This window comes from Hyla sarda, chromosome 8 (assembly GCF_029499605.1).
Source record: "Hyla sarda isolate aHylSar1 chromosome 8, aHylSar1.hap1, whole genome shotgun sequence".
NCBI lineage: Eukaryota > Metazoa > Chordata > Amphibia > Anura > Hylidae > Hyla > Hyla sarda.
The window spans coordinates 23,550,131-23,578,018 of NC_079196.1; the positions used below are offsets into that span (position 1 = coordinate 23,550,131).

At 43.6% G+C, this 27,888-nt stretch overlaps 1 protein-coding gene across 7 annotated transcripts in view; it reads left to right on the forward strand.

The window, feature by feature from the left end:
* Nucleotides 1–27,888, forward strand: part of THSD7B (thrombospondin type 1 domain containing 7B) — a 567,277-nt gene that overhangs the window by 261,308 nt on the left and 278,081 nt on the right. For all 7 annotated transcript variants that reach the window (XM_056535831.1, XM_056535826.1, XM_056535830.1 and 4 more), the window contains 4 exons: nucleotides 1,258–1,446; nucleotides 8,031–8,265; nucleotides 8,724–8,839; nucleotides 19,978–20,110. In XM_056535831.1, the coding sequence (XP_056391806.1) occupies nucleotides 1,258–1,446; nucleotides 8,031–8,265; nucleotides 8,724–8,839; nucleotides 19,978–20,110 (673 nt within the window). The remainder of the gene's footprint in view (nucleotides 1–1,257; nucleotides 1,447–8,030; nucleotides 8,266–8,723; nucleotides 8,840–19,977; nucleotides 20,111–27,888) is intronic.

A 27,888-nucleotide genomic window follows, 5' to 3' on the forward strand; every position in this document is an offset into this window, starting at 1 on the left:
TGCCCTATCCAAAGGATAGGGGATAAGATGTCTGATCGCGGGGGCCCCGCTGCTGAGACCCCCTGCAAACTCCCTGTATTCTATGCGGGTGCTGAACCTCCAGTTTCGGAAACCTCCGGGTTTCCGGGACTGGGGACGTGATGTCATGCCACGCCCCCTCCATTCATGTCTATGGGAGGGGGCGTGACGGCCATCACGCCCCCTCCCATAGAAATAATTGGAGGTGGCGTGGCGTGACGTCACGTCCCCAGTCTCGGAAGTTTTCGAAACTGGAGATTCAGCACCCGCATAGAATGTGGGTGCTGCAGGGAGATCGTGGGGGGTCTCAGCAGCGGGCCCCCGTGATCAGACATCTTATCCCCTATCCTTTGTATAGGGGATAAAATGTTTTTGCCTGGAATACCCCTTTAAAGACTGTATCAAAGACTGCTGTGGATTTTGTTTTGTTTTTCAAAAACCTTGACATAGCTATATGGGGACTTGTTTTTTCCAATGGCACCCTGTATTTTACCATTAAATGTACTGGAAAACTTGTGTTTGGAAAAAAAAATACACTTTTAGGCTATGCTTAATAATACAGGCATAATTTAGTTTTTTACAATAATTTTGTTTTTAACAAAGCTTTTGTGCCCATAATTTAAAAATTAATTTTTTTTTTATTTTTTTTTTACTATGTTGATAACATAGCTGAACAAAGTGTATTTCCAGACAAGGTGATACAATTAAAGGGGAACTTCGGTGGAAAAGATTATTATTTTTTTTATTTTCATATCAACTGGGTCCACAAAGTTAAACAAATATGTGAATTACTTCTATAACAAAAAAATCTTAATCCTTCCAGTACTTATCAGCTGCTGTATACTACAGAGGAAGTTGTGTAGTTCTTTCCATTCTGACCACAGTGCTCTCTGCTGACACCTCTGTCTGTGTCAGGAACTGTCCGGAGCCGGATAGGTTTGCTATGGGGATTTGCTCCTGCTCTGAGCAGTTCTTGTGTCAGCAAAGAGCGCTGTGGTCTGAATGGAAAAAACTACACAACTTCCTCTGTAGTATTAAGATTTTTTAATAGAAGTAATTTACAAAGCTGTATAACTTTCTGGAGCCAGTTGATATGAAAAAAATTGTTTTTTACTGGAGTACCACTTACATTTTTTTGGGAAGAGGGGATATTTTGAATTTTTAATAACAATTCTTTATTCCTGTATGTGATTCCCAGGAGTTGGTAGAGAGGACTGTAATGTCTCTGTTCTCTCGCAGGTCTTCCCGTCTCCGCAGACCTTTGTGTGGAGGAGCCCCCTGTGCAGCTGCTATGTAAGGTGCCCTGCAGTCTGGACTGTGTCATCAGTGAATGGTCGGACTGGTCGCAGTGTTCCAGGTCTTGTTCGACTAAGAATGCAGAAGGGAAGCAAAGCAGAAGCAGGTCGATCCTGGCCTATCCTGGAGAAGGTGAGTGCCCACCTGTACTGTGATCATGCGCACCTGTCTGCCCATGTGAAGATGAATGTCTAATGTCAACCACATCCTGAGATACCTGGATTTAGAAAAGTAAATTGAAGGGGAAAAAAGTATTAAAAGGGTACACCGCCCCTAGACATCTTATCATTTGGATAGGGGATAAGATGTCTGATTGTCTGGTTGGTGGTAGGACCATTAAAATTAAGGAAACCGCACCCTGGCGTCACAACATTCAAGGGTTAATACCACCAGACCCTGTAACATTTGTGCAACACCCCAGACACCACAACTCTCCTGGTTCACGACACAAGACTTGCATAGACTTGCATTGACTCCCATAGACTTGCATTGAGGGGTGTGGCTGTGACGTCATGAGTGGGGCGTGGCTGTGACATTACGAGCCTCCGTCCCACATCACCAGTCATCCAGTACAGAGCGAAGTTCACTCCGTGCACCGGATGTCTGGGGTGCCGCAGCCAAAATCGTGGCAAATTCGCCACTGGCGCCCTGTGCTCTTTACAGATGAAAGCAGGTTCACACTGAGCACATGTGACAGAGTGTGGAGACGCCATGGAGAACGTTCTTCTGCCTGCAACATCCTCCAGCATGACCGGTTTGGCAGTGGGTCAGTAATGGTGTGGGGTGGCATTTCTTTGGGGGCCACACAGCCCTCTATGGCCTGACTGCCATTAGGTACCGAGATGAGATCCTCAGACCCCTTGTGAGACCATATGCTGGTGCGGTTGGCCCTGGGTTCCTGCTAATGCAAGACAATGCTAGACCTCATGTGGCTTGAGTGAGTCAGCAGTTCCTGCAAGAGGAAGGCATTGATGCTATGGACTGTCCCGCCCGTTCCCCAGGCCTGAAACCGATTGAGCACATCTGGGACATCATGTCTCGCTCCATCCACCACAGACTGTCCAGGAGTTGGCGGATGCTTTAGTCCAGGTCTGGGAGGACATCCCTCAGGAGACCATCCGCCACCTCATCTGGTCCCGCCGCTGGAGACCCCCACGATTTGGGCTGCTGCACCCCAGACATCCGGTGCATGGAGTGAACTTCGCTCCGTACCGGATGACTGGTGATGCGGTACGGAGGCTCGTAATGTCAGAGCCATGCCCCACTCATGACGTCACAGCCACACCCCTCAATGCAAGTCTAAGGGAGGGGGCGTGATGTCCATCGCACCCCCTCCCATAGACTTGTGTGATGAACCAGGAGAGTTGTGGTGTCTTGGGTGTTGCGCTAATGTTACAGGGTTTGGTGGTATTAACCCTTGAATGTTGTGACGCCAGGGTGAGGTTTCCTTAATGTTAATGGTCCTACCGCAAACTGTCCCAGAAAAGGTAGGGAAAATAACGCAAAGTCCACCTCAGACTTTATGAATAAACTGAAGAACTTTACTTGAAGATTTTATGCAACAGTCTTTGTACATAACAGTCTCTTAAGAGTGAACTGGGATATAGGTTCCTCACAGGTTTTGCTGGGACTTTGAAGCAATGAGCTTTGATGAAGGCCACTGTGCTACTAATTAGAATACTTTAGCTGGTAGTAGTCACACAGGATTTGATAGATGGAGCTTTGTAACTCACGGTTTAGTGGCTGCAGGATTCTTAGGCTTTGGCCTAGATTCATTGAATTGATGCTGAGATATTTGTGCTGAGTTGTTTGTGCTTGCTTCCATGTCCAGGTCCTAAGAGCTAAGAGCGAGAATTTAGTGGCTACAGCCCTTTATAATAGCAGGCTGGACTAAGCTCATTGGTCAGCAAACCTGTAAGTCCTGAACCCAGTGAACTCTGGGTACATCACATGGCCCTGGAAAGTCCTTAAGCAATTATACATTGCAAATGTACATCATGTGACCTGAGAAAGGTCCTATACATATATATTTCCTATACATTAAATAATATATTACCATAAGTTGGATGAGGCGACCAGGGGTAAGCCCTACAGGACCCTACGGGACACCACACTTGCATTGAGGGAGCATGGCCGTGACATCATGAGTGGGGCGTGGCAATGACATCACGAGCCTCTGGCGTTGCACCCGATGGTCTAAACGAACTCCAGGTGCATCAGCGAGATCGCGGGGGTCCCACCACAGCGACGTCACGCCCCTTCCCATAGACTTGCATTAAGGAGGTGTGGTCATGACATCATGAGCAGGGCATGGCTGTGACATCGTAAGCCTCCACCCGCATCGCCAGTCATCTGGCACAGATAGGGGATAAGATGTCTAGGGGCGGAGTACCCCTTTAAGGTGGCAATACACATAAGATAGCAGTCAGCTGAACATTCTGATCGCTGACAACTATACACCTGTGCTTGGCCAAGAGTCCATGTGTTAAAAATGGAGAGAGGAAGAACACACTATTGCCACACTCCTTTGGTGGTGGCTTATCTCATTGAAAACAAAAGGATCAGGCAGTTGAAGTCTAACATGCCTGATCCTTTTCTTCCCTGACATTGGGGAGAATTTATGAGCAGCCTACCAGCTAATTTGGCCAACACATATCTTATACACACACACATATTATATATATATATATATATATATATATATATATATATATATATATATATATATATATATATGGTCAAATAAAGGGATTTAAAAATGTATCACCTATCCATATGAAATATGATAGGTATCTGGGTGTAAAGGTCCGGCTACTTGGCATGTGCACTGCAACTCCATTTATTTGGAGAACACAGGCTGTCATGATTGAACCTCCTGATTGATGGGGTTCCAGTGATTGGACTCCCCACCAATCAGATACTTATCTCTCCTGGTGATAGGAGATTCATTATATCTTTGAGATAACCCTTTTAAAGGGGTACTCCACTGGAAAAAAACTGGTGCTAGAAAGTTAAACAGATTTGTAAATTACTTCAATTACAAAATCTTAACCCTTCCAGTACTTTTCAGCTGCTTTATGCTCCAGATGAAGTTCTTTCCTTTTTTAAATTCTTTTTGAATTTCTGTCTGCCCACAGTGCTCTCTGCCGACACCTCTGTCCATTTTAGGAATTGTCCAGAGTAAGAGCAAATCCCCATAGCAAACCTCTCCTGCTCTGGACAGTTCCTGACATGGGCAGAGGTGTCAGCAGAGAGCACTGTGGTCAGACAGAAAGGAAATTCAATAAAAAAAAAGAACTTCCTCTGGAACATACATCAGCTGTAGCTTTGTAGTATAAGTACTGGAAGGATTAAGAATTTTAAATAGAAGTAATTTACAAATCTGTTTAACTTTCAGACACCAGTTGATTTGAAATTTTTTTTTTTTCCTTCAGAGTATCCCTTTAAACATGAGATCCTCGGCTCCCACTCGAGACCCATAGCACATTTTAGATTTTGGACATAGTGCGTTGTTACTTTTCTACTGTGGCTCATAGATGGGGGCCCTGCATGGTGGACCCTATTATATTACATCTCTTAAATGGGCACTGTCAGATTTAAAAACTTTTTTATATGTTGGCAAAACCTTTCTAGTATACCTTATAAGAAAATGTTATTTCCTTTTTATTGAAATCATGGCTTTGTCCAAGCTGAAGCACAGGCATGAACAAAGGTGTACTACAGACAGGAGAGCACAGAGGAGTCCTATCAGACAGGAGAGAGCACAGAGGAGTCCTATCAGACAGGAGAGAGAGCACAGAGGAGTCCTATCAGACAGGGGAGAGAGCACAGAGGAGTCCTATCAGACAGGAGAGAGAGCACAGAGGAGTACTATCACACAGGAAAGAGCACAGAGGAGTACTATCAGACAGGAGAGAGAGCACAGAGGAGTACTATCACACAGGAAAGAGCACAGAGGAGTACTACCAGATAGGAGAGAGCACATAGGAGTACTATCAGACAGGAGAGAGCACAAAGGGGTACTATCAGACAGGAGAGAGCACAAAGGAGTACTATCAGACAGGAAAGAGCACAGAGGAGTACTATCAGGCAGCAGAGAGCACAGAGGAGTGCTTTCAGGCAGGAGAGAGCACAGAGGAGTGCTATCAGACAGGAGACAGCACAAAGGAGTACTATAAGACAGGAGAGAGCACAGAGGAGTACTACCAGACAGGGGAGAGCACAGAGGAGTCCTATCAGACAGGAGAAAGAGCACAGAGGAGTACTATCAGACAGGAAAGAGCACAAAGGGGTACTATCAGACAGGAGAGAGCACAAAGGGGTACTATCAGACAGGAGAGAGCACAAAGGGGTACTATCAGACAGGAGAGAGCACAAAGGAGTACTATCAGACAGGAAAGAGCACAGAGGAGTACTATCAGGCAGGAGAGAGCACAGAGGAGTCCTATCAGACAGCAGAGAGCACAGAGGAGTACAGACAGAAGAGAGCACAGAGGAGTGCTATCAGACAGGAGAGAGCACAGAGGAGTACTATCAGACAGGAGAGAGCACAGAGGAGTACTATCAGACAGGAGAGAGCACAGAGGAGTACAGACAGAAGAGAGCACAGAGGAGTACAGACAGAAGAGAGCACAGAGGAGTGCTATCAGACCGGAAAGAGCACAGAGGAGTGCTATCAGACAGGAGAGAGCACAGAGGAGTACTATCAGACCGGAAAGAGCACAGAGGAGTGCTATGAGACAGGAGAGAGCACAGATGAGTGCTATCAGACAGGAGACAGCACAGAGGAGTGCTTGTCCACTCTCACTTACTGGACTTTCTCTATACTATCAGACAGGAGAGAATACAGAGGAGTACTATCAGACAGGAGAGAGCACAGAGGAGTGCTATCAGACAGAAGAGAGCACAGAGGAGTATTATAAGACAGGAGAGAGCACAGAGGAGTGCTATCAGACAGGAGAGAGCACAGAGGAGTCCTATCAGACAGGAGAGAGCACAGAGGAGTTCTATCAGACAGGGGAGAGCACAGAGGAGTACTATCAGACAGGAAAGAGCACAGAGGAGTACTACCAGACAGGAGAGAGCACAAAGGGGTACTATCAGACAGGAGAGAGCACAAAGGAGTACTATCAGACAGGAGAGAGCACAGAGGAGTGCTATCAGACAGGAGAGAGCACAGAGGAGTGCTATCAGACAGGAGAGAGCACAGAGGAGTGCTATCAGACAGAAGAGAGCACAGAGGAGTATTATAAGACAGGAGAGAGCACAGAGGAGTACTATAAGACAGGAGAGAGCACAGAGGAGTGCTATCAGACAGGAGAGAGCACAGAGGAGTACTATAAGACAGGAGAGAGCACAGAGGAGTACTACCAGACAGGGGAGAGCACAGAGGAGTCCTATCAGACAGGAGAGAGAGCAAAGAGGAGTACTATAAGACAGGAGAGAGCACAGATGAGTGCTATCAGACCGGAAAGAGCACAGAGGAGTGCTATCAGACAGGAGAGAGCACAGATGAGTGCTATAAGACAGGAGACAGCACAAAGGAGTGCTATCAGACAGTAGACAGCACAGAGGAGTGCTTGTCCACTCTCACTTACTGGACTTTCTCTATACTATCAGACAGGAGAGAATACAGAGGAGTACTATCAGACAGAAGAGAGCACAGAGGAGTACTATAAGACAGGAGAGAGCACAGAGGAGTACTATAAGACAGGAGAGAGCACAAAGGAGTACTATCAGACAGGAAAGAGCACAGAGCAGTACTATCAGACAGGAGAGAATACAGGGGAGTCCTATCAGACAGGAGAGAGCACAGAGGAGTACTATCAGACAGGAAAGAGCACAGATGAATGCTATCAGACAGGAAAGAGCACAGAGGAGTCCTATCAGACAGGAAAGAGCACAAAGGAGTACTCTCAGACAGGAGAGAACACAGAGGAGTGCTATCAGATAGGAGAGAGCACAGAGGAGTGCTATCAGACAAGAGAGAGCACAGAGGAGTGCTATCAGACAGGAGAGAATACAGAGGAGTACTATCAGACAGGAGAGAGCACAGAGGAGTCCTATCAGACAGGAAAGAGCACAAAGGAGTACTCTCAGACAGGAGAGAACACAGAGGAGTGCTATCAGACAGGAGAGAGCACAGAGGAGTGCTATCAGACAAGAGAGAGCACAGAGGAGTGCTATCAGACAGGAGAGAATACAGAGGAGTACTATCAGACAGGAGAGAGCACAGAGGAGTGCTATCAGACAGAAGAGAACACAGAGGAGTGCTATCAGACAGGAGAGAGCACAGAGGAGTGCTTGTCCACTCTCACTTACCGGACTTTCTCTATGCCTGTGCTTCAGCTTGGACAAAGCCATGATTTTATAAAAAGGAAACAAAATTTTCGTATGAAGTATATTAGAAAGGTTAATGTTTTGCCAAGATGTAAAGCATATAAAAAGTTTTTGAATCCGACAGTGCCCATTTAAGCCTATAATAGACTTGTGATGAATTAATATTTAATGGTCGACCTCATGTTAAATATTTAGCCATCAACAGAAAATACAGCATCAAATATTGCATTAAATTAAATTTTCCGACAGTGATTTTGTGTGTTAAACGGCATTTAAATGTGCTTTGTTGTAACACAATGGCGCAGTAGAATACAATACAATGGAAGACAATTATAATGTTACATAATACAATGATTTTATTGACTTCTCCTCGGCAGGTGGAAAGCTTTGTCCTTCAAACCAAGCCTTGTACGAATATCGATTGTGCAACGACCATCCGTGCTCAACATTTTACTGGGAGGCATCGCCATGGGAACCGTGCGCGGCGGACGGAAAGATCGCCCAACAGAACGGCACCCTCGGCCGCAAGGGCAAGGTGGAGTGCGGCCTGGGGGTGCAGGCTCGGAGGGTCTCCTGCATCAAGAGCCATGGAGGCCAAGTCACCAGCAAAAGGTCATTGGGCGAAATGTTAATGTAATGCAAAACATGCCAAAAGCTTCTGTACTATGTTTCCTTATAGATAAGAATAAATGTTCTATTGTTTGCAGAAATAATTAACACAGTGGGGAAGATTTATCAAAACCTGCACAGAGGAAGAGTGGTGCAGTTGCCAATAGCAACCAATCAGAGCACTACTTTCATTTTTCTTTTTAAAAATGAAAGCAGCCATCTGGTTGCTAGGGGCAACTGAAGCTCCTTCTCCAATGTCTAGGTCAGTGTTTCCCAGCCAGGGAGCCTCCAACTGTTGCAAAACTACAACTCCCAGCATGCCCGGACAGCCTTCGGCTGTCCGGGCATGCTGGGAGTTGTAGTTTTGCAACAGCTGGAGGCATCCTGGTTAGGAAACACTGACCTAGGTTGAAAACTATATTCATCATGTTTTAACATGTGACTTCTCTTACAATTTTCAGGTGCCCGGAATCTACTAAACCCGAAACAGTCCGGTCCTGTACTTTACCTTGTGCTAAGGATTGTATTGTGACTCTATTTAGTGAATGGAGTCCGTGTCCCAAAACATGTCAGCCTGGTGAGTATGTATTCTTGTATATAGGAACAGTATTATAGTAGTTATATTCTTGTATATAGGAGGCAATATTATAGTATTTATATTCTTGTATATAGGAGCAGTATTATAGTAGTTATATTCTTGTATATAGGAGCAGTATTATAGTAGTTATATTCTTGTATATAGGAGCAGTATTATAGTAGTTATATTCTTGTATATAGGAGACAGTATTATAGTAGTTATATTCTTGTATATAGGAGGCAGTATTATAGTAGTTATATTCTTGTATATAGGAGCAGTATTGTAGTAGTTATATTCTTGTATATAGGAGGCAGTGTTATAGTAGTTATATTCTTGTATATAGGAGCAGTATTATAGTAGTTATATTCTTGTATATAGGAGGCAGTGTTATAGTAGTTATATTCTTGTATATAGGAGCAGTGTTATAGTAATTATATTCTTGTATATAGGAGTAGTATTATTGAAGTTATAGTCTTGTATATAGGAGCAGTATTATAGTAGTTATATTCTTGTATATAGGAGCAGTATTATAGTAGTTATATTCTTCTATATAGGAGCAGTATTATAGTAGTTATATTCTTGTATATAGGGGCAGTATTATAGTAGTTATATTCTTGCATATAGGAGGCAGCATTATAGTAGTTATATTCTAGTATATAGGAGCAGTATTATAGTAGTTATATTCTTAGAAAGAAATGGAGTTGTCCAGAGCAGGATATCAAGCAATACGATTTTTATTCAGCGGTAACCGTGGGTGATGACAAGGTGACGCGTTTCAGCCGCACTCAGCAGCCTTAGTCATACAAAACAATAGTGCAAGTGGCTTGCTTATATGGGGGTGGAAAAATGGGATCCGCCCCGATAGGAGTATTCACAGGGCTTAACCCATTATTCACCTCCATCCAGCAAGTATAGTAAATATAGTAAAAACGCACATATTGTGTGAACAATACTCAAAATATTAAAACACTTGGGTTACAAGCAATAATATAGAAAAAGACATACGTTAGTACTAAAAATACAAGAACAAATTACAAAATGTCAGATAACATATATACATGTACGATCCTAAAATAAAAAAAAGGAAGAAGGAGAAAAGGGAATTTCCTATAGAAAAATCTATATAAATATTACCCTATATCATATGAATCTGGATGAATTCAAGTAACCCATATGGTTGTATATACTACCATAGGACATGAGAGAAATTTTTTAATTTTTTATTCCCATTATATAGTAGGATCGCAAATGAATATACGGAACAATTGAATTGTCTCAAAAATGTCCCCACATGTGGTATATATATTGTTTAATACTCTGTTATGCATATGCTATTAATTATCATATGTGCGGGAAACAATTGTGGGAAAAGAATATAAATACAGAATACATTAATTGCAACACGAGTCATGTGGTTTATCTAATGACATGTAACATCTGCCAATTACAGTATGTGGGGTGCACCTCCAATCCCCTGAAGGCTAGGACCAGAAAACACCTGTCGGACATTCCCCATTTCCAGACCCGACATCTTTCCATGGTTAGTAAGCATTTTGCCGAAAAGCATGAGGGTGATTTTTCTGGTCTCAGCCTTCAGGGGATTGAAAGGGTCACCAATAATATTAGAGGAGGCAATATCAAACAAAAATTATTGGATAGAGAGGTCTTCTGGATCATTAAACTTCAAACCAGGTGTCCCCTTGGCTTAAATTTAAGACAAGATGTCATTCTCCATTATTGATCTGCTGTTGTTCCCGTGTAAAATAATACATTTTTGGTTCCCCTTGGAGTTTGGGAGGAATTTTATTTTTATATTCTTTTCCCACAATTGTTTCCCGCACATATGATAATTAATAGCATATGCATAACAGAGTATTAAACAATATATATACCACATGTGGGGACATTTTTGAGACAATTTAATTGTTCCGTATATTCATTTGCGATCCTACTATATAATTGGAATAAAAAATTAAAAAATTTCTCTCATGTCCTATGGTAGTATATACAATCATATGGGTTACTTGAATTCATCCAAATTCATATGATATGATATAGGGTAATATTTATATAGATTTTTCTATAGGAAATTCCCTTTTCTCCTTCCTTTTTTTATTTTAGGATCGTACATGTATATATGTTATCTGACATTTTGTAATTTGTTCTTGTATTTTTAGTACTAACGTATGTCTTTTTCTATATTATTGCTTGTAACCCAAGTGTTTTAATATTTTGAGTATTGTTCACACTATATGTGCGTTTTTACTATATTTACTATACTTGCTGGATGGAGGTGAATAATGGGTTAAGCCCTGTGAATACTCCTATCGGGGCGGATCCCATTTTTCCACCCCCATATAAGCAAGCCACTTGCACTATTGTTTTGTATGACTAAGGCTGCTGAGTGCGGCTGAAACGCGTCACCTTGTCATCACCCACGGTTACCGCTGAATAAAAATTGTATTGCTTGATATCCTGCTCTGGACAACTCCATTTCTTTCTATTATTATATGGACTGAGGTCCGGTCCGGTCCGTGAGCGGGAGGGGCGATCGAGTGAGCTGTGCCGCACCTGTTGTACCTATTAGTTATATTCTTGTACATAGGTGGCAGTATTATAGGGAAAATTTGTACTTACCGTAATTTTGCTTTCCATGAGTCTGAAGGCAGCACAGAAGGGGTTAATAGCTCCTTTCAGTTCATCCCAGGACCGCCCACCTAGCAAACAATTAAGAGAATTAACAAGCCTCAGGCCAAGCCTGGCAATAAATATCCATCAGAACCTCATCCACTTGTGTTATTGAATAGACTCAGTTCCCTACCTATAGTAGGGAGGGTTTGTACGTGCTGCCTTCAGACTCATGGAAAGCAAAATTACGGTAAGTACAAATTTTCCCTTTCCCTTTCATCTTCAGGCAGCACAGAAGGGAGCTGTATAGCAACATAAGGGGGGGGGGGATACTTAATTGAACACGGCATAGAGCACCGACATGCCAGAGGCTGGACCCCAGCTTTGGTTGTCTAGAGTGTAGATTGAGCTATGATGGAATCTGGTGGCCCAACTCCTGTGATCTCACTGGCGTTCAGAATCGTAGACTTAAGCCATTCCACCAAGGTAGCTTTAGACACCTTTCTTCCCTTTACCACACCGGCAACTGTACGAACAGATTCTCTTCCACCCTGAATGTCTTGGTTCTATTGTGGTAGCAGATTAGTGCTGTAGACCCATCCAGATGGTGAAGAACTCTTCCTCCTCAACAGTGGATCCAGTAAGAACTTCAGCAAGTGAATTCCCTGATGTCATCTCAGATGACACCTTCAGCAGGACTCCCTCTGGTACAAATCTTATAAAAGGGATCTCATGAGGAGAGCGCTTGTATTTTATCCCAACCTGTGTGAGAATGTTATCACAATCAGGAAAGAACTTGCAGGACAATCACTTCAGGTCGACTTACTCTGGAGAGGCTTAGACAACACCACCGGAGGAAGACCCACAGCAGGTCTGAGGAAGACCCACGACAGGTCTGAGGAAGACCCACGACAGGTCTGAGGAAGACCCACGACAGGTCTGAGGAAGACCCACGACAGGTCTGAGGAAGACCCACGACTGGTCTGAGGAAGACCCACGACTGGTCTGAGGAAGACCCACGACTGGTCTGAGGAAGACCCATGACTGGTCTGACCTGCCTTAGTGCTGTGAAGGATCAAGTGATGACTGCTGATCTGCTAATCTGCTTAAGGATTCTCTTTCGGCTGAAAAGACGAGTAGATATCACCTCCTCCAATGAGCCCATCATATGGAATCTATCCCTCTCAAACTCCTCACAGTCAAAGGCAACAGCTCCGGCTGTGGATGAAGGACCCATTCTGTGTCAGCATGTCCCTGTGGGGAGGAAATTTCCTTCAACTGTAACAGGAGGGAAAACAAACCCCGTCTTGGCTAGTATGGGGCTATTAGGATCATGTCTGGCTTGTCCATCAGGATCTTCCTTATGACTGGAGGCTGAAATAGATAGATGTATAGGCCTGTCTATGATACTGTCAGTGCATCCAAGATGTCTGGTTGGTTTCTGCAATTCAGAGAAGCAAATTTAGCAACCTTTCAGTTTTCTATGGTAGCCCTCATGTCGTTATCAGGTAGACCTCTCCTGCTGACTATTTGGCAGAGGTATACTTCAGTGAGGGACCTCTGCTTGAACATAGAATAGTTCTGCTCGGCTGATCCGCCTGGATATTCAGAGTGCCTGCTGGGACCGCTGGGATACTGGGCACTGGGTTAAAGAGTAGCCAAAATACCCAAGTTCACTGGCCTCATCTTCCTCAGGTTGGCTGACATCTGATATTCTTCATGTGTCCAGCTCCTCTAAACTCAAAAATCCAACATGTAAGCTCTTTAATCTGATTCAGAGGCATCTGTTGTGAGCAGGACCACATCAGTAGGTCAAAAGCTACAACCTATTGGGAGATTTTCTTTTGGAAAGCCACAATCTGAGACTCCTGCATGTGCGACTGACAGCCCAAGCAGGGAGGAAAAATATTGGAGATTCCTGTCCAGACAGACTGAACTTTCTCCTGGAAATCTCTCAGACTGTTTGTAGAATGTGACTTCAGTGAAAAAACCAGCCGGAGTCAGGTGCCCGGGTACGGCACCACATGGATCCCCTGAAGATGAAGAACAGCCACTACCACAATGTCTCTACCACCCTGGGAGTATATACTAACGGCAGGGTCCAGAATAGTGAAGCACTCCTTTTCCTGACTGGATGGCCACTTTGATATTCCGCTGAGGATGGATGTATGGGCACATGCAGATAGGTGTCCAGAACACATGCCACCCTTCGTCAGGCTGACAGGAATCCAGAAAGTCTTGCACCAACCATGGTTGTCCTTCTGACATCAAACTGATTTGGTTTGGTAGTCTTCTCCCTGGTTCCTTTATCCTGAGCCCTTTTGCAGAACATTGGCTCTTGGAGAAGAAGTTTTGCCCTTTAGAGCAGCAGGACTAAGATGGTTTCCATTTGGCAGCTTGTGGAAAGGCCAAGCTCTTCCTTTCCTTGGAGGAACTCTAGGATCCTCATATACTGCTGACCCATCAGACAACCGGGCTGATTCTCAGATGAGATTCTAAACACATCTAAGGGAAATCACATAGGACGTCTGATACAGACCTGAGTGATGACACTTGGGAGACAATTCTTCTCCAGGTACCTTGTCCTCAATGTCTCTGCTCAGCCGGATTACTCACAGTGGCAGAGTTGGATATCTGAGGACACCAGTGACTTTACATAGTTAAGTAACAGCAGAGTCTGTCTTACCTGGATTCTCCCAATGTTTGGACTCTGACTTGAGCCTGGAGTCCATCTCATGTACCTGTCTGGCTTTGTCCACTCTTGTGTCTACTCAAGAGAAAAAAGGTCAGCAAAGCCTTGTACATGAAAAACATCAGTATATAGTGAGCCGGGCCTCACTACTGACAGGACTATATAGAAAACATCAGTATATAGTGAGCAGGGCCTCACTACTGACAGGAATATATAGAAAACATCAGTATATAGTGAGCAGGGCCTCACTACTGACAGGAATATAGAGAAAACATCAGTGTATAGTGAGCAGGGCCTCACTACTGACAGGAATATATAGAAAACATCAGTATACAGGGAGCAGAGCCTCACTACTGACAGAAATATATAGAAAACATCAGTATACAGGATCACTTACTGACAGGATTATATATCAGTACACAGTACAAGGTGATCATACAGCATCACTTACTGACAGGATTGTATATCAGTATACAGTATAATGTGATCATACAGCATCACTTACTGACAGGATTATATATCAGTATACAGTATAATGTGAGCGAGCATACAGCATCACTACTGACAGGATTGTATATCAGTATATAGTATAATGTGATCATACAGCATCACTTACTGACAGGATTATATATCAGTATACAGTATAATGTGAGCGAGCATACAGCATCACTACTGACAGGATTGTATATCAGTATATAGTATAATGTGATCATACAGCATCACTTACTGACAGGATTATATATCAGTATACAGCATCACTTACTGACAGGATTATATATCAGTATACAGTATAATGTGAGCATACAACATCACTTACTGACAGGATTATATATCAGTATACAATATAATGTGATCATACAGCATCACTTACTGACAGGATTATATATCAGTATACAATATAATGTGATCATACAGCATCACTTACTGACAGGATTATATATCAGTATACAGTATAATGTGAGCATACAACATCACTTACTGACAGGATTATATATCAGTATACAGTATAATGTGAGCATACAACATCACTTACTGACAGGATTATATATCAGTATACAATATAATGTGATCATACAGCATCACTTACTGACAGGATTATATATCAGTATACAGCATTATGTGAGTATACAGCATCACTTACTGACAGGGTTATGTATACAGTATAAGGTGAGTATACAGCATCACCTACTTACATGCTCCTCCGGGGCCCCACTCGTACCCGGGAGCAGCTCATATACATATATATTTTATATCCTACATACATATACACAGCCGGCTCAACCAGGGAGTAGCTGGACATATGTGATCCGTACAGACAGCAAATAGTATAAGCTGAAAGACATAACCCGCATAGTCACCAATACACATAATCTCATGTGAGATAACCGCACAGAATACTGCATGATAGTGTATTAGTGCGTGCAGCATTACACACTATACCAGCAACAACATGGCAGGGAGTTACAATATGAGTGATATGGGGAGTAAAGCATCATCACCACGTACACTGTATAAATAGTGAGAACCATCATCACAATATACATAGTATATACTAAGTGTTACCGTGAGCGTACAGCGTCACACACTAATCCTGCCATAGAGTATTACAGTGAGAGACTCTGCACTAACTCTGCACACTGCTGCTGGGGGAGGCTGAGCCTAATTACACAGCCCGCACAGCTGACAATCCCTCTGTCTGCCAGCAGCTATTACCTGGAGAGAAACATAGGGAGACTAGCAATATGCAATACAGCAATAGCCTAGTATATGCACATAGCAACAGACCAGCAATATGCAACACTGCAATAGCCTAGTATATGCACATAGCAACAGACTAGCAATATGCAACACTGCAATAGCCTAGTATATGCACATAGCAACAGACTAGCAATATGCAACACTGCAATAGCCTAGTATATGCACATAGCAACAGACTAGCAATATGCAACACTGCAATAGCCTAGTATATGCACATAGCAACAGACTAGCAATATGCAACACTGCAATAGCCTAGTATATGCACATAGCAACAGACTAGCAATATGCAACACTGCAATAGCCTAGTATATGCACATAGCAACAGACTAGCAATATACAACACTGCAATAGCCTAGTATATGCAAAACACCAAACAAAGATTGACTATGAATATTATGGCCTCCATGTACATTAATACAGATACTAGCTGGCAGACAGCCCTCCAGAAGTAACCCCAGCATACGCAATGTGCCCCCACATACCTTATAGAAGGCGCGGTCCGGCTGCCCAGCACTGCAGGTGCGGGCGCCATGATTGGCGCTCTGATGTAGGGCTTCCCCTGGAACTCCCATCCTGCAATGGCGGCCGAATGATGCATCTCCACACCGGAATCTAATGGCGCCTCCACCGGAGCTCCCCGCCGCAGCACCGTGCTGCCACATAGCGCATGGACGCCTCAGCAAGTGAAATCAATCACCGGGAGCCCCAGGACCGCAGGGGATCCTATTTTGCACTGTAAACAGGTCAGCTCTCCAGGGGGACGGCCTAGCCAGGCTCACCCAGCACCAGCAAACAGGGGGGGGGGGGGGGGGTGGAGGGATGGAGGGATGGATAGAAACCCTGCAGCGGCCGAATTTAACTGCATTTAAGGCCAGACTTGCTCAGCCATGCAGAGGGGTCCCACGAGCCAGTACCCACAAGTCTGGCGACCCTGCAGGTTTACTGAGACTGCGCTCAGGGGGCCAGGGCTTCCCAATGGCCCCATCTAAGAGAAATAGGAAGGAAAAAACAGATATTAGTTGATTAGTTGGTGGGCTTGGAAGGTATATACACCTTACACCTGTCCCAGAACTGAAGGACAGAAAAAAAACAAAAGTGGATGAGGTTCTGATGGATATTTATAGCCAGGCTTGGCCTGAGGCTTGTTAATTCTCTTAATTGTTTGCTAGGTGGGCGGTCCTGGGATAAACTGAAAGGAGCTATTAACCCTTCTGTGCTGCCTGAAGACGAAATGGAAAGTAGTTATATTCTTGTATATAGTAGCACTATTATAACAGTTATATTCTTGTTTATAGGAGCAGTATTATAGTAGTTATATTCTTGTATATAGTAGCACTATTATAGCAGTTATATTCTTGTTTATAGGAGCAGTATTATAGTAGTTATATTCTTGTATATAGGAGCAGTATTATAGTAGTTATATTCTTGTATATAGGAGCAGTATTATAGTAGTTATATTCTTGTATATAGGAGGCAGTATTATAGTAGTTATATTCTTGTATATAGGAGCAGTATTATAGTAGTTATATTCTTGTATATAGGAGCAGTATTATAGTAGTTATATTCTTGTATATAGGAGCAGTATTATAGTAGTTATATTCTTGTATATAAGAGCAGTATTATAGTAGTTATATTCTTGTATATAGGAGCAGTATTATAGTAGTTATATTCTTGTATATAGGAGCAGTATTATAGTAGTTATATTCTTGTATATAGGAGCAGTATTATAGTAGTTATATTCTTATATATAGGAGCAGTATTATAGTAGTTATATTCTTGAAAATATGGGGCAGTATTATAGTAGTTATATTTTTGTATATAAGAGCAGTATTATAGTAGTTATATTCTTGTATATAGGAGGGAGTATTATAGTAGTTAAAATCTTGTATATATTAGACAGTATTATAGTAGTTATATTCTTGTCTATAGGAGCAGTATTACAGTGGCTATATTCTTGTATATAGGGGCAGTAATATAGTAGCTATATTCTTGTACAGGGAGAAGTATCACTGTAGTTATAGTCTTGTAAATGTGGTATAAAGTTATATTTTTGTATGTAAAAGGACACTATTACATTTGTTGTTGCCGGTATAGTTTTCTTTGTAGAACATGGCCTTGGAACAGGACATAATTTTCCTAAACCATAAATATGTTCAGAACAATTGTCCCTTTCCTACCCCCACACCTCCTGTCAGGTCATACAAAGCACATTACTCAGCCAGGAACAACACTGAGCGCAGGATAAAGCTTCTCCTAAGAGCATGAACATTACTTTTAGATTGAAAATAAGGTACTTGAGCCGTTTCCTAACAATATGCGCCATTTAGTTTATAACTTTAGAATAATCGAAGCAATGATGCCCAATGCAAAGAAAAAGTCATTGTATAATTGTTGTAAATAAAGGTTACGTATAAATGGTGAGCAGAGCATTCTGAACGTACAGTGAACCAGACTGCGCCGCCGTGTCCCCGGGCTACACCGCCTGAACATTCAAGAACTAATGAAAGGAGGAACGTCTGATGCGCTCCATGATCGGAATCCGCAACATCTGTGCTCCTGTTATTTGCAGCTCAGAATACCTGCACAATTATAGGAAGCAATGGCATAATGTTCACGGGGAAAGCACTCTGCCTCAGCGGGTGGGATTGAAGCATCAGAGTAAATAGATCTGCAGAAAAGAATGTATTAGACCATAAGTAGGATAGGAAAACTTAACCCTTTAAATTGATGTCTCCCAACCAGTGTGCCTGCAGCTGTTGTAAAACTATAACTCCCAGCATGTCTGGACAGCCTTTGGCTACAGCTGGAGGCACCCTGGTTGGGAAAGACTGGTGCAACCCTTTCCTTGCTGTGCAGCTGTTTCATTCCTTTTAAACCCTTCTCACCCCAGAGCAGTGTTTCCCAACCAGGGTACCTTTAGCTGTAGCCAAAGGCTGTCTGGGCATGCCGGGAGTTGTAGTTTTGCAACAGCTGCAGGCACACTGGTTGTGAAACACTGCTCTAAATACTTGTTTTTATGCTGTATTAGACTATAAGTAGGAGTGAAAAACTTCTAAATAAGAGAGGAGAGGAAAACGTCCTACCTCTAAATAGGTATTTCCCAACCACTGAGCCTCTAGCTGTTGTAACAGCTGGAGGCACACTGTTTGGCAAACACTGCTTTAAATACAGTTTTTTTTCATGTTGCATTTTGAAGGGTTACTCTGGATGGGGGGGGGGGGGGTTATTAAATCAACTGATGCCAGAAAGTTCTACTGATTTAAAAAAATAAAAAATTCTATTTTAGAATCTTAATCCTTCTAGTAGTTATTAGCTGCTGTATGCCCCACAGGAAGTTGTGTATTTCTTTGCAGTCTGACCACAGTGCTCTCTGCTGCCACATCTGTCCGTGTCAGGAACTGTCCGGAACAGGAGCAAATCTCTATGGCAAATCTATCCTGCTCTGGAGAGTTCCTGACACAGACAGAGGTTGCAGCAAAGAGCAATGTGCTCAGACTGGAAAGAACTACACATATTCCTGGGGGGCATACAGCAGCTAATAAGTACTGGAAGGATTAAGATTTTAAAATAGAAGTTTTTTTTTATAAATCTGTAGAACTTTTTGACACCAGTTGATTTAAAAACTCACCCCCCCCCTGAAGTAACCCTTTAAAATACAGCATGAAAAAAAACCTGTATTTAAAGCAGTGTTTGCCAACCACATGCCAACCGCATGCATATAACCTTCTCCTGCTATCTTTCTCCTTATCTTCCGTTCTGGGGCCAACTTGGAGCATGGGCAGAGATTCCTGACGTCACCGCTGCTACCTCTCTGCTGGGCCCTGCTGCTAGCAAACGCACAAAGTCAGGAACAGAAGATAGGAGGAAAATAGCAGGAGAACAGGAGCACGGAACGGGATCAGGTAAGTATGGCTGTCATCAGTGTCACCCGCTCTACCTGTCTGCATCGACAGATTTTCCTTTGAAAAGTCTTTTAAACCTCTGCAAGAGTCTCTATCCAGATATTATCAATGATAAGAAGAAAGTTACTTGACTCAGTGGTGACTGTTTCTTATTTTAGGGAACAACTCAGTGGTCAAGCAATCCCGATACAGGATAACCCTCCAAGATGCTGTGAATGGTGGTCAGGAGTGTCCAGATACTCTGTACGAGGAGAGAGAATGTGAGGATGTCCCCATCTGTCTGATGTACAGGTAAATTCTGATCCCCTACAGCAGTGTTTTCCAACCAGGGTGCCTCCAGCTGTTGCAAAACTACAACTCCCAGCAAGCCTGGACAGCCTTCGGACATAATGAATCCTCTACAACAGTTCATTATAGATAACAGGCAGTAGATTGGGACAGGCAGAGGTTGGTCATCATAGATATCAGGCAGATGGTCAAGGCATCTAGAGGGTCAAGGCATCTAGAGGTTGGTCATCCTGGATAACAGGTAAAAGATCAGGGCAGGTAGAGCTCAATCATCACAGATAACAGGTAGATGGTCAGACAGGCAGAGTTTGGTCATCATGGATAACTGGCAGTAGGAGTGCAGGCAGAGGTGAGTTGTCATGGGTTACAGGTAGTAGGTTGGGGCAGGCAGAGTTTGGTAATCATGGGTAATGGGCAGAAGAGCAGTGAATGCTCAGTCATCATAGGCAACAGAGAGAAGGGCAGGGAGAGCTCAGTCATCATAGGCCACAGACAGAAGGGCAGGGAGAGCTCAATCATCATAGGTAACAAGCAGAAGGGCAGGGAGAGCTCAGTCATCATATGTAACATGCAGAAGGGCAGGGAGAGCTCAGTCATCAAAGGTAACAAGCAGAAGGGAAGGGAGAGCTCAGTCATCATAGGTAACAGGCAGAGGGGCAGGGAGAGATCAGTCATCATAGGTAACAGGCAGAAGGGCAGGGAGAGCTCAATCATCATCGGTAACATGCAGAAGGGCAGGGAGAGCTCAGTCATCATAGGTAACAGGCAGAGGGGCAGGGAGAGATCAGTCATCATAGGTAACAGGCAGAAGGGCAGGGAGAGCTCAATCATCATCGGTAACAGGCAGAAGGGCAGGGAGAGCCCAATCATCATAGGTAACAGGCAGAAGGCCAGGGATAGCTCTGTCATCATAGGTAACAAGCAGAAGGGCAGAGAGAGCTCAATCATCAAAGGTAACATGTAGAAGGGCAGGGAGGGATCAGTCATCATAGGTAACAGGCAGAAGGGCAAGGAGAGCTCAGTCATCTATGGTAACAGGTAAAAGGGCAGGGAGAGCTCAGTCATCATAGGTAACAAGCAGAAGGGCAGGGAGAGCTCAGTCATCATAGGTAACAAGCAGAAGGCCAGGGATAGCTCTGTCATCATAGGTAACAAGCAGAAGGGCAGAGAGAGCTCAATCATCAAAAGGTAACAGGTAGAAAGGCAGGGAGAGCTCAATCATCATAGGTAACAGGAGGAAGGGCAGGGAGAGCTCAGTCTTCAAAGGTAACAGGTAGAAAGGCAGGGAGAGATCAGTCATCTATGGTAACAGGCAGAAGGGCAGGGGGAGCTCAGTCATAATAGGTAACAGGCAGAAGGGCAGGGCGAGCTCAATCATCAAAGGTAACAGGTAGAAGGGCAGGGAGAGATCAGTCATCTATGGTAACAGGCAGAAGGGCAGGGAGAGCTCAGTCATCTATGTTAACAGGCAGAAGGACAGGGAGAGCTCAGTCATCTATGGTAACAGGCAGAAGGGCAGGGAGAGCTCAGTCCTCTATGCTAACAGGCAGAAGGGCAGAGAGATTTCAATCATCAAAGGTAACAGGCAGAAGGGCAGGGAGAGCTTAGTCATCTATGGTAACAGGTAGAAGGGCAGGGAGCGCTCAGTCGTCTTAGGTAACAAGCAGAAGGGCAGGGAGAGCTCAGTCATCTATGGTAACAAGCAGAAGGGCAGGGAGATCTCAGTCATCATAGGTAACAGGCAGAAGGGCAGAGAATGCTCAATCATCAAAGGTAGCAGGCAGAGGGGCAGGGAGAGCTCAGTCATCTATGGTAACAGGTAGAAGGTCAGGGAGAGCTCAGTTAGCATAGGTAAGAAGCAGAAGGGCAGGGAGAGCTCAGTCATCTATGGTAACAAGCAGAAGGTCAGGGAGAGCTCAGTCATCTATGGTAACAAGCAGAAGGGCAGGAAGAGCTCAGTCAGCATAGGTAACAGGCAGAAGGGCAGAGAATGCTCAATCATTAAAGGTAACAGGCAGAGGGGCAGGGAGAGCTCAGTCATCTACGGTAACAGGCAGAAGGGCAGGGAGAGATCAGTCATCTATGGTAACAAGCAGAAGGGCAGGGAAAGCTTAGTCATCTATGGTAACAAGCAGAAGGGCAGGGAGAACTCAGTCATCTATGGTAACAAGCAGAAGGGCAGGGAGAGCTCAGTCAGCATAGGTAACAGGCAGAAGGGCAGAGAATGCTCAATCATCAAAGGTAACAGGCAGAGGGACAGGGAGAGCTCAGTCATCTACGGTAACAGGCAGAGGGGCAGGGAGAGCTCAGTCATCTATGGTAACAGGTAGAAGGGCAGGGAGAGCTCAGTCGTCATAGGTAACAAGCAGAAGGGCAGGGAGAGCTCAGTTATCATAGGTAACAGGCAGAATTGCAGGGAGAGCTCAATCATCAAAGGTAACAGGTAGAATGGCAGGGAGAGCTCAGTCATCTATGGTTACAGGTAGAAGGTAAGGGCAGGCAGTGAGCAATAAGAACCATCTGGAAACAAGCAGGATCAGAACCTTGAAAACACTTCACAAAGAATACCTGTACTGTTCATTTAGAGTAAGGAACCTTGTTGCTCAGACACTAGACTGTAGGGGAGGGATATAGCAGAAAGAAATAGCAGAGCTAGATGTAATTTCCATAAACCAATTCAAACAGAAGCAGAGCCAAAGATAGAACAAAACAAAGGGGGTTAAAAAGAGTCTATTGCAGTAGTTCAGTGTGTTCAGCATCACAGAGAATCACACAACACAGCTGAGCTGTGCTGTGTTTGAAGTTATATACTGTAAGCTCCTAAACATACCTGTAGTTTCACATTCATTTTTAGGATAAACCGCCCTGTGTGTGTGCAAGAGGAGCAGCACTAATTTCCAGCATCTTCATGTCTCTTTTGCAATTGTCCATAACCTTGTGGTTGGACATATGATTCTATAATGTATCCTCTACACCGAACACACACAGGAGATGAGATCCTGCTCCCCTATTTCTTTGTATATATCTTTGACATTATAGAGCAGTACTGAGCAGTGACATACAGTCATGGTCGTAAATGTTGCCAACAAATGTTGCCAGTATTTCTCACAGAAAAGGATTGCAGTAACACGTTTTGCTATACACATGTTTATTCCCTTTGTGTGTGTTGGAACTAAACCAAAACAGAGAGGAAAAATAGCAAATTGGACATAATGTCACACCAAACTCCAAAAATAGCCTGGACAAAATTATTGGCACCCTTTCAAAATTGTGGAAAAATAAGATTGTTTCAAGCATATGATGCTCCTTTAAACTCATCTGGGGCAAGTAACAGGTGTGAACAATATAAAAATCACACCTGAAAGCAGATAAAAGGAGAGAATTTCACTTATTCTTTGCATTGTGTGTCTGTGTGAGCCACACTAAAGCATGGTTGACAGAAAGTCAGAAAGAGAACTGTCTGAAGACTTGAGAACCAAAATTGTGGAAATATATCAACAATCTCAAGGTTACAAGTCCATCTCCAGAGATCTAGATTTGCCTTTGTCCACAGTGCACAACATTATCAAGAAATTTGCAACCCATGGCACTGGCTAATCTCCCTGGGCGGTGACGGAAGAGAAAAATGAAAGGTGTCAACACAGGATAGTCCGGATGGTGGAAAAGCAGCCCCAAACAAGTTCCAAAGATATTCAAGCTGTCCTGCAGGCTCTGTCGACATTTAAATGAAATGAAACGCTTTGGCAGGAAACCCAGGAGGACTCCACTGCTGACACAGAGACATAAAAAGCAAGACTACACTTTGCCAAAATGAACTTGAGTAAGCCAAAATCCTTCTGGGAAAACTTTTTGTGGACAGATGAGACCAAGATAGAGCTTTTTGGTAAAGCACATCATTCTACGGTTTACCAAAAACTGAATGAGGCCTACAAAGAAAAGCACACAGTACCTACAGTGAGATATGGTGGAGGTTCAATGATGTTTTGGGGTTGTTTTGCTGCCTCTGGCACTGGGTGCCTTGAATGTGCGCAAGGCATCATGAAATCTGAGGATTACCAACGGATCAGCCCAATGTCAGAAAGCTGGGTTTGCATCCGAGATCTTGGGTCTTCCAGCAGGACAATGACCTCAAACAAACGTCAAAAGCACCCAGAAATGGATGGCAACAAAGCACAGGAGAGTTCTGAAGTGGCAGCAATGAGTCCAGATCTAAATCCCATTGATCACCTGTGGAGAGATCTTAAAATTGCTGTTGGGAAAAGGCGCCTTTCAATAAGAGAGACATGGAGCATTTGCAAAGGAAGAGTGGTCCAACATTCCGGCTGAGAGGTGTAAGAAGCTTATTGATGGTTATAGGAAGCCACTGATTTCAGTTATTTTTTCCAAAGGGTGTGCAACCAAATATTAAGTTAAGGGTGCCAATAATTTTGTCCAGATCATTTTTGGAGTTTGGTGACATTATGTCCAATTATCTTCTTTTCCTCCCTTTTTTGGTTTAGTTCCAACAACAAAAGGAATAAACTTGTGTATAGCAAAACATGTGTTACTGCAATCCTTTTCTGTGAGAAATACGGCCATGACTGTATGTAAATTCAGCACTGAGGAGACATCTAATACTCACTCATAAGCTCCTGTAGTCTCATTCCAATCTCTCAGCCTTTGTAGATAAAAGGCAGCAGATGTGTCCCCTGCCAATCCTCCCTCCTCTCCCTCTCCCCCTTTCATTCCATAGACTTCTATGGGCAACTGTAACTGGGCTGTCACACCCCCTCCCATAGACATAAATTGGGGCATGTGACGTCACAAGGGGATGTGGTGTGACATCATGACCCCCTGCCGTCACAAACCCAGTTTTCTAAACATACCGTTTAGAATGTCGGGTGCTGCAAGGAGATCGTGGGGTGGGGGTCCCAGCGATGAGACACCCCCATGATCAGACATCTTATCCCCTATCCTTTGGATTGGGGATAAGATGTCTAGGGGCGGAGTAACCCTTTAAGCACCTCAATCACATGTACCTCTTTTAGTATCTCTCATGTTTCCCACAATAGCTCCAGCTCAGAGTTCACTTTGGTTACCACATTTTGTCAGTAACATCCTCATTTCGTCTCATGCTGCCCTCTGCTTACAGTGTTTGGGCATAAAACGTTCTCCTGTAGGCATCACATTCTTAATAGTATAGAGTATTAGAAGATCTTTAAAGGGATGCTCCAGGAAAGTACATATAAAAAAAGCACCAAAGCCACTAAACTACCTCGATATATTCCCTGTAAAGGATTCTGCCTGATATGCATGGCTCCTGTGGTCTTATCTGGCTGCTTCATATTCTTTCTCAGACTCCAGAATGACCCACAGCCATTGCAGCTCTCCTCTCACTGCCGTCCACCCCTTTCTATGAGAGCAGCCCCCACCCTCCTGCTCTGTGAGGTGAGAAAGTCAGTGTCTGATTGGCTGAGGCTGCACACACCTCCTAGCTAAAGGTACAGTGACTCATCAGTGCAGGGCAGAAACCATGTAGTCTGTGTCTCTCAGGAGGGTGGAGGCTGCTTTCAGAGATGGACTTGGACAGAGACACAGTGGATGGCTGGATGATGTATTTTCCTCACTCCCTTCATGTAAGTGACAACTAAAAGAGGGGAAACTTCTCTATATAGCTAATGAATAATATTTAGCCAATGAAATAGATTGATGAGAGGGAAAGGATGGGCTATAGGTTAAGTTCCCCGAAGTACCCCTTTAATGAAGGGCTAGTATTTTAAACTGTGTCAAGCATTCAAAGTAGCATAAAACTCACAATGCCACATGATGTAAGCATAACCCAACATGCCACTGTAGTGTTAGTTTTATAGTTTTAGTATTTGTATTTGCATTACACAATGAAGGTTAATTAAGCAAACCCGTCCAGTGTCACTGATTACAGGAGATGATTAACAGGAGGCCGTGTTTTCAGATATTACCGGAGATTAATTCTCCGCACTATTTAAATTCAAAGAATTTCAAAGCAAATCCATGTCATCCTCCGACCTGTGTCACAGCAATATAATTATAGCTATGTTGTCTGGAATTTGGGAGTAATTACAGATTACACCTAAAATAAGAGTTTCCATGTATCAGCCGAGACAGAACCCTGACCTAGCTCATCTGTGCGCCCCCACACTAATTTATTCAGATGATCCGACTGAATTAACCTCATCTTCATTCATTAATATCTACAAGTCGAATGTTTGACGTCACTTAATTGTTTGATCCCCAGTAAATCCAGTTAGATTGACATAGGAAGAGTAACAAACACAAAGAGACTGTTGTAGATGAGAGAATCATCCCGCCTGGGTCGCCAGTTTTACAGCCCATAGGACGGTGTTTCCAAACCAGTGTGCCTCTAGCTGTGGCAAAACAACAACTCCCAGCATGCCCGGACAGCCGAAGGCAGCACCCTGGTCAGAAAACATTGCTATAGGATATAGTGAGGATGAAGCAGTTTTGCCAAGTGGTTGAATATAAATAACAAAAATATGTTCGATTTGATGTAGTCAATGTCAATGTATACTAATAGTGGGTGGATATTCCTTGGGTATGCATTTGGCAATGCATAACCACTGACCACCATCTTTAGCTCTTATATGAAGCTTTCCACCATCTTGGTCATCTGCTGATGGTCTCCTAGCTATCAAATAATGACACCGATTGAGGGCTTCAATAACTTTTTGTGAAAACTAAACTATATGAAATTTGCATAATGAATCATTTTAAAACATTTTAGCAAAATTCAAATTTCTCCTAATTTGAGTTGTCCAGATTTGTATTATGGACTAATACCCAACCACCGGGGGTGGCATTTAGGACATCATTTTCTACTAGGATACCGTATTCTAATAGATTAGTTTAGGTTGCCTGGAGAGAAGCCATTGTCTTTCCTTATACTTTACAACAGTCCTGATTTTATTGGAACAATCCTTTGGGTATAAGGGGTGAGGGTTATGCAGACTGTCAGGGTCGGCGCCACCTATAGGCAAGGTGGCTGCCTGGCTTAGGGCACCTATTGGCTGAGGTCGCTGCAGATCAAATGCAAAGAGCTTAAACTTTAAATTAAATACAACGCCGGCGGACAGGGCCAGGATTTTTGCAATTTGTGCATGGATTTTTGCCCCCATAGGCAAAACCTCATTTGCCAACCTTGTTGGCTCCACCCTATGGCCTATACGTTATCAGATGAACAGCCAGCAATGATGAAAAAGGGTTAGTGCAATTATAGATCTAATCCAGTGGGTTCCAGTGGGTGTATTTTAGTCTTTTGCTGCCCTAAGCTGACCCATACCCAATTACCCCCTGGCCTCCAACCCCTCCACATTGATACAGTATATGTATGTACAGTGCATATATGTAAGATGGATGTATGACTGATGTACAGTATATGCATGTATGTATGATAGATGTGTGTATGTATGATATATGTGTGTATGATACACACATCTATCATACACACATATCTATCATACATACCTGTAAAATATGCATATCTATCATGCATACATACATCTTTCATACATACATCCTCTTTTCATCCTCAATCTTCTCACCCCCACATTCCACTCACCCTCCTGGAGATCAGAGCCATGGCTCATCAGGTGCCTGGGATGTAGAAGGGTCGGAGGCCCATCACTCACAGGCAGGGACAGGTCAGGGGATTGCCCTGGAACGATGATCTGAAATACTAGGCAGGAACACGACCTCTTTAACAGCTTCAATGGCTGCTGGGAGCAGACATGCCCTGCGCAGGCATG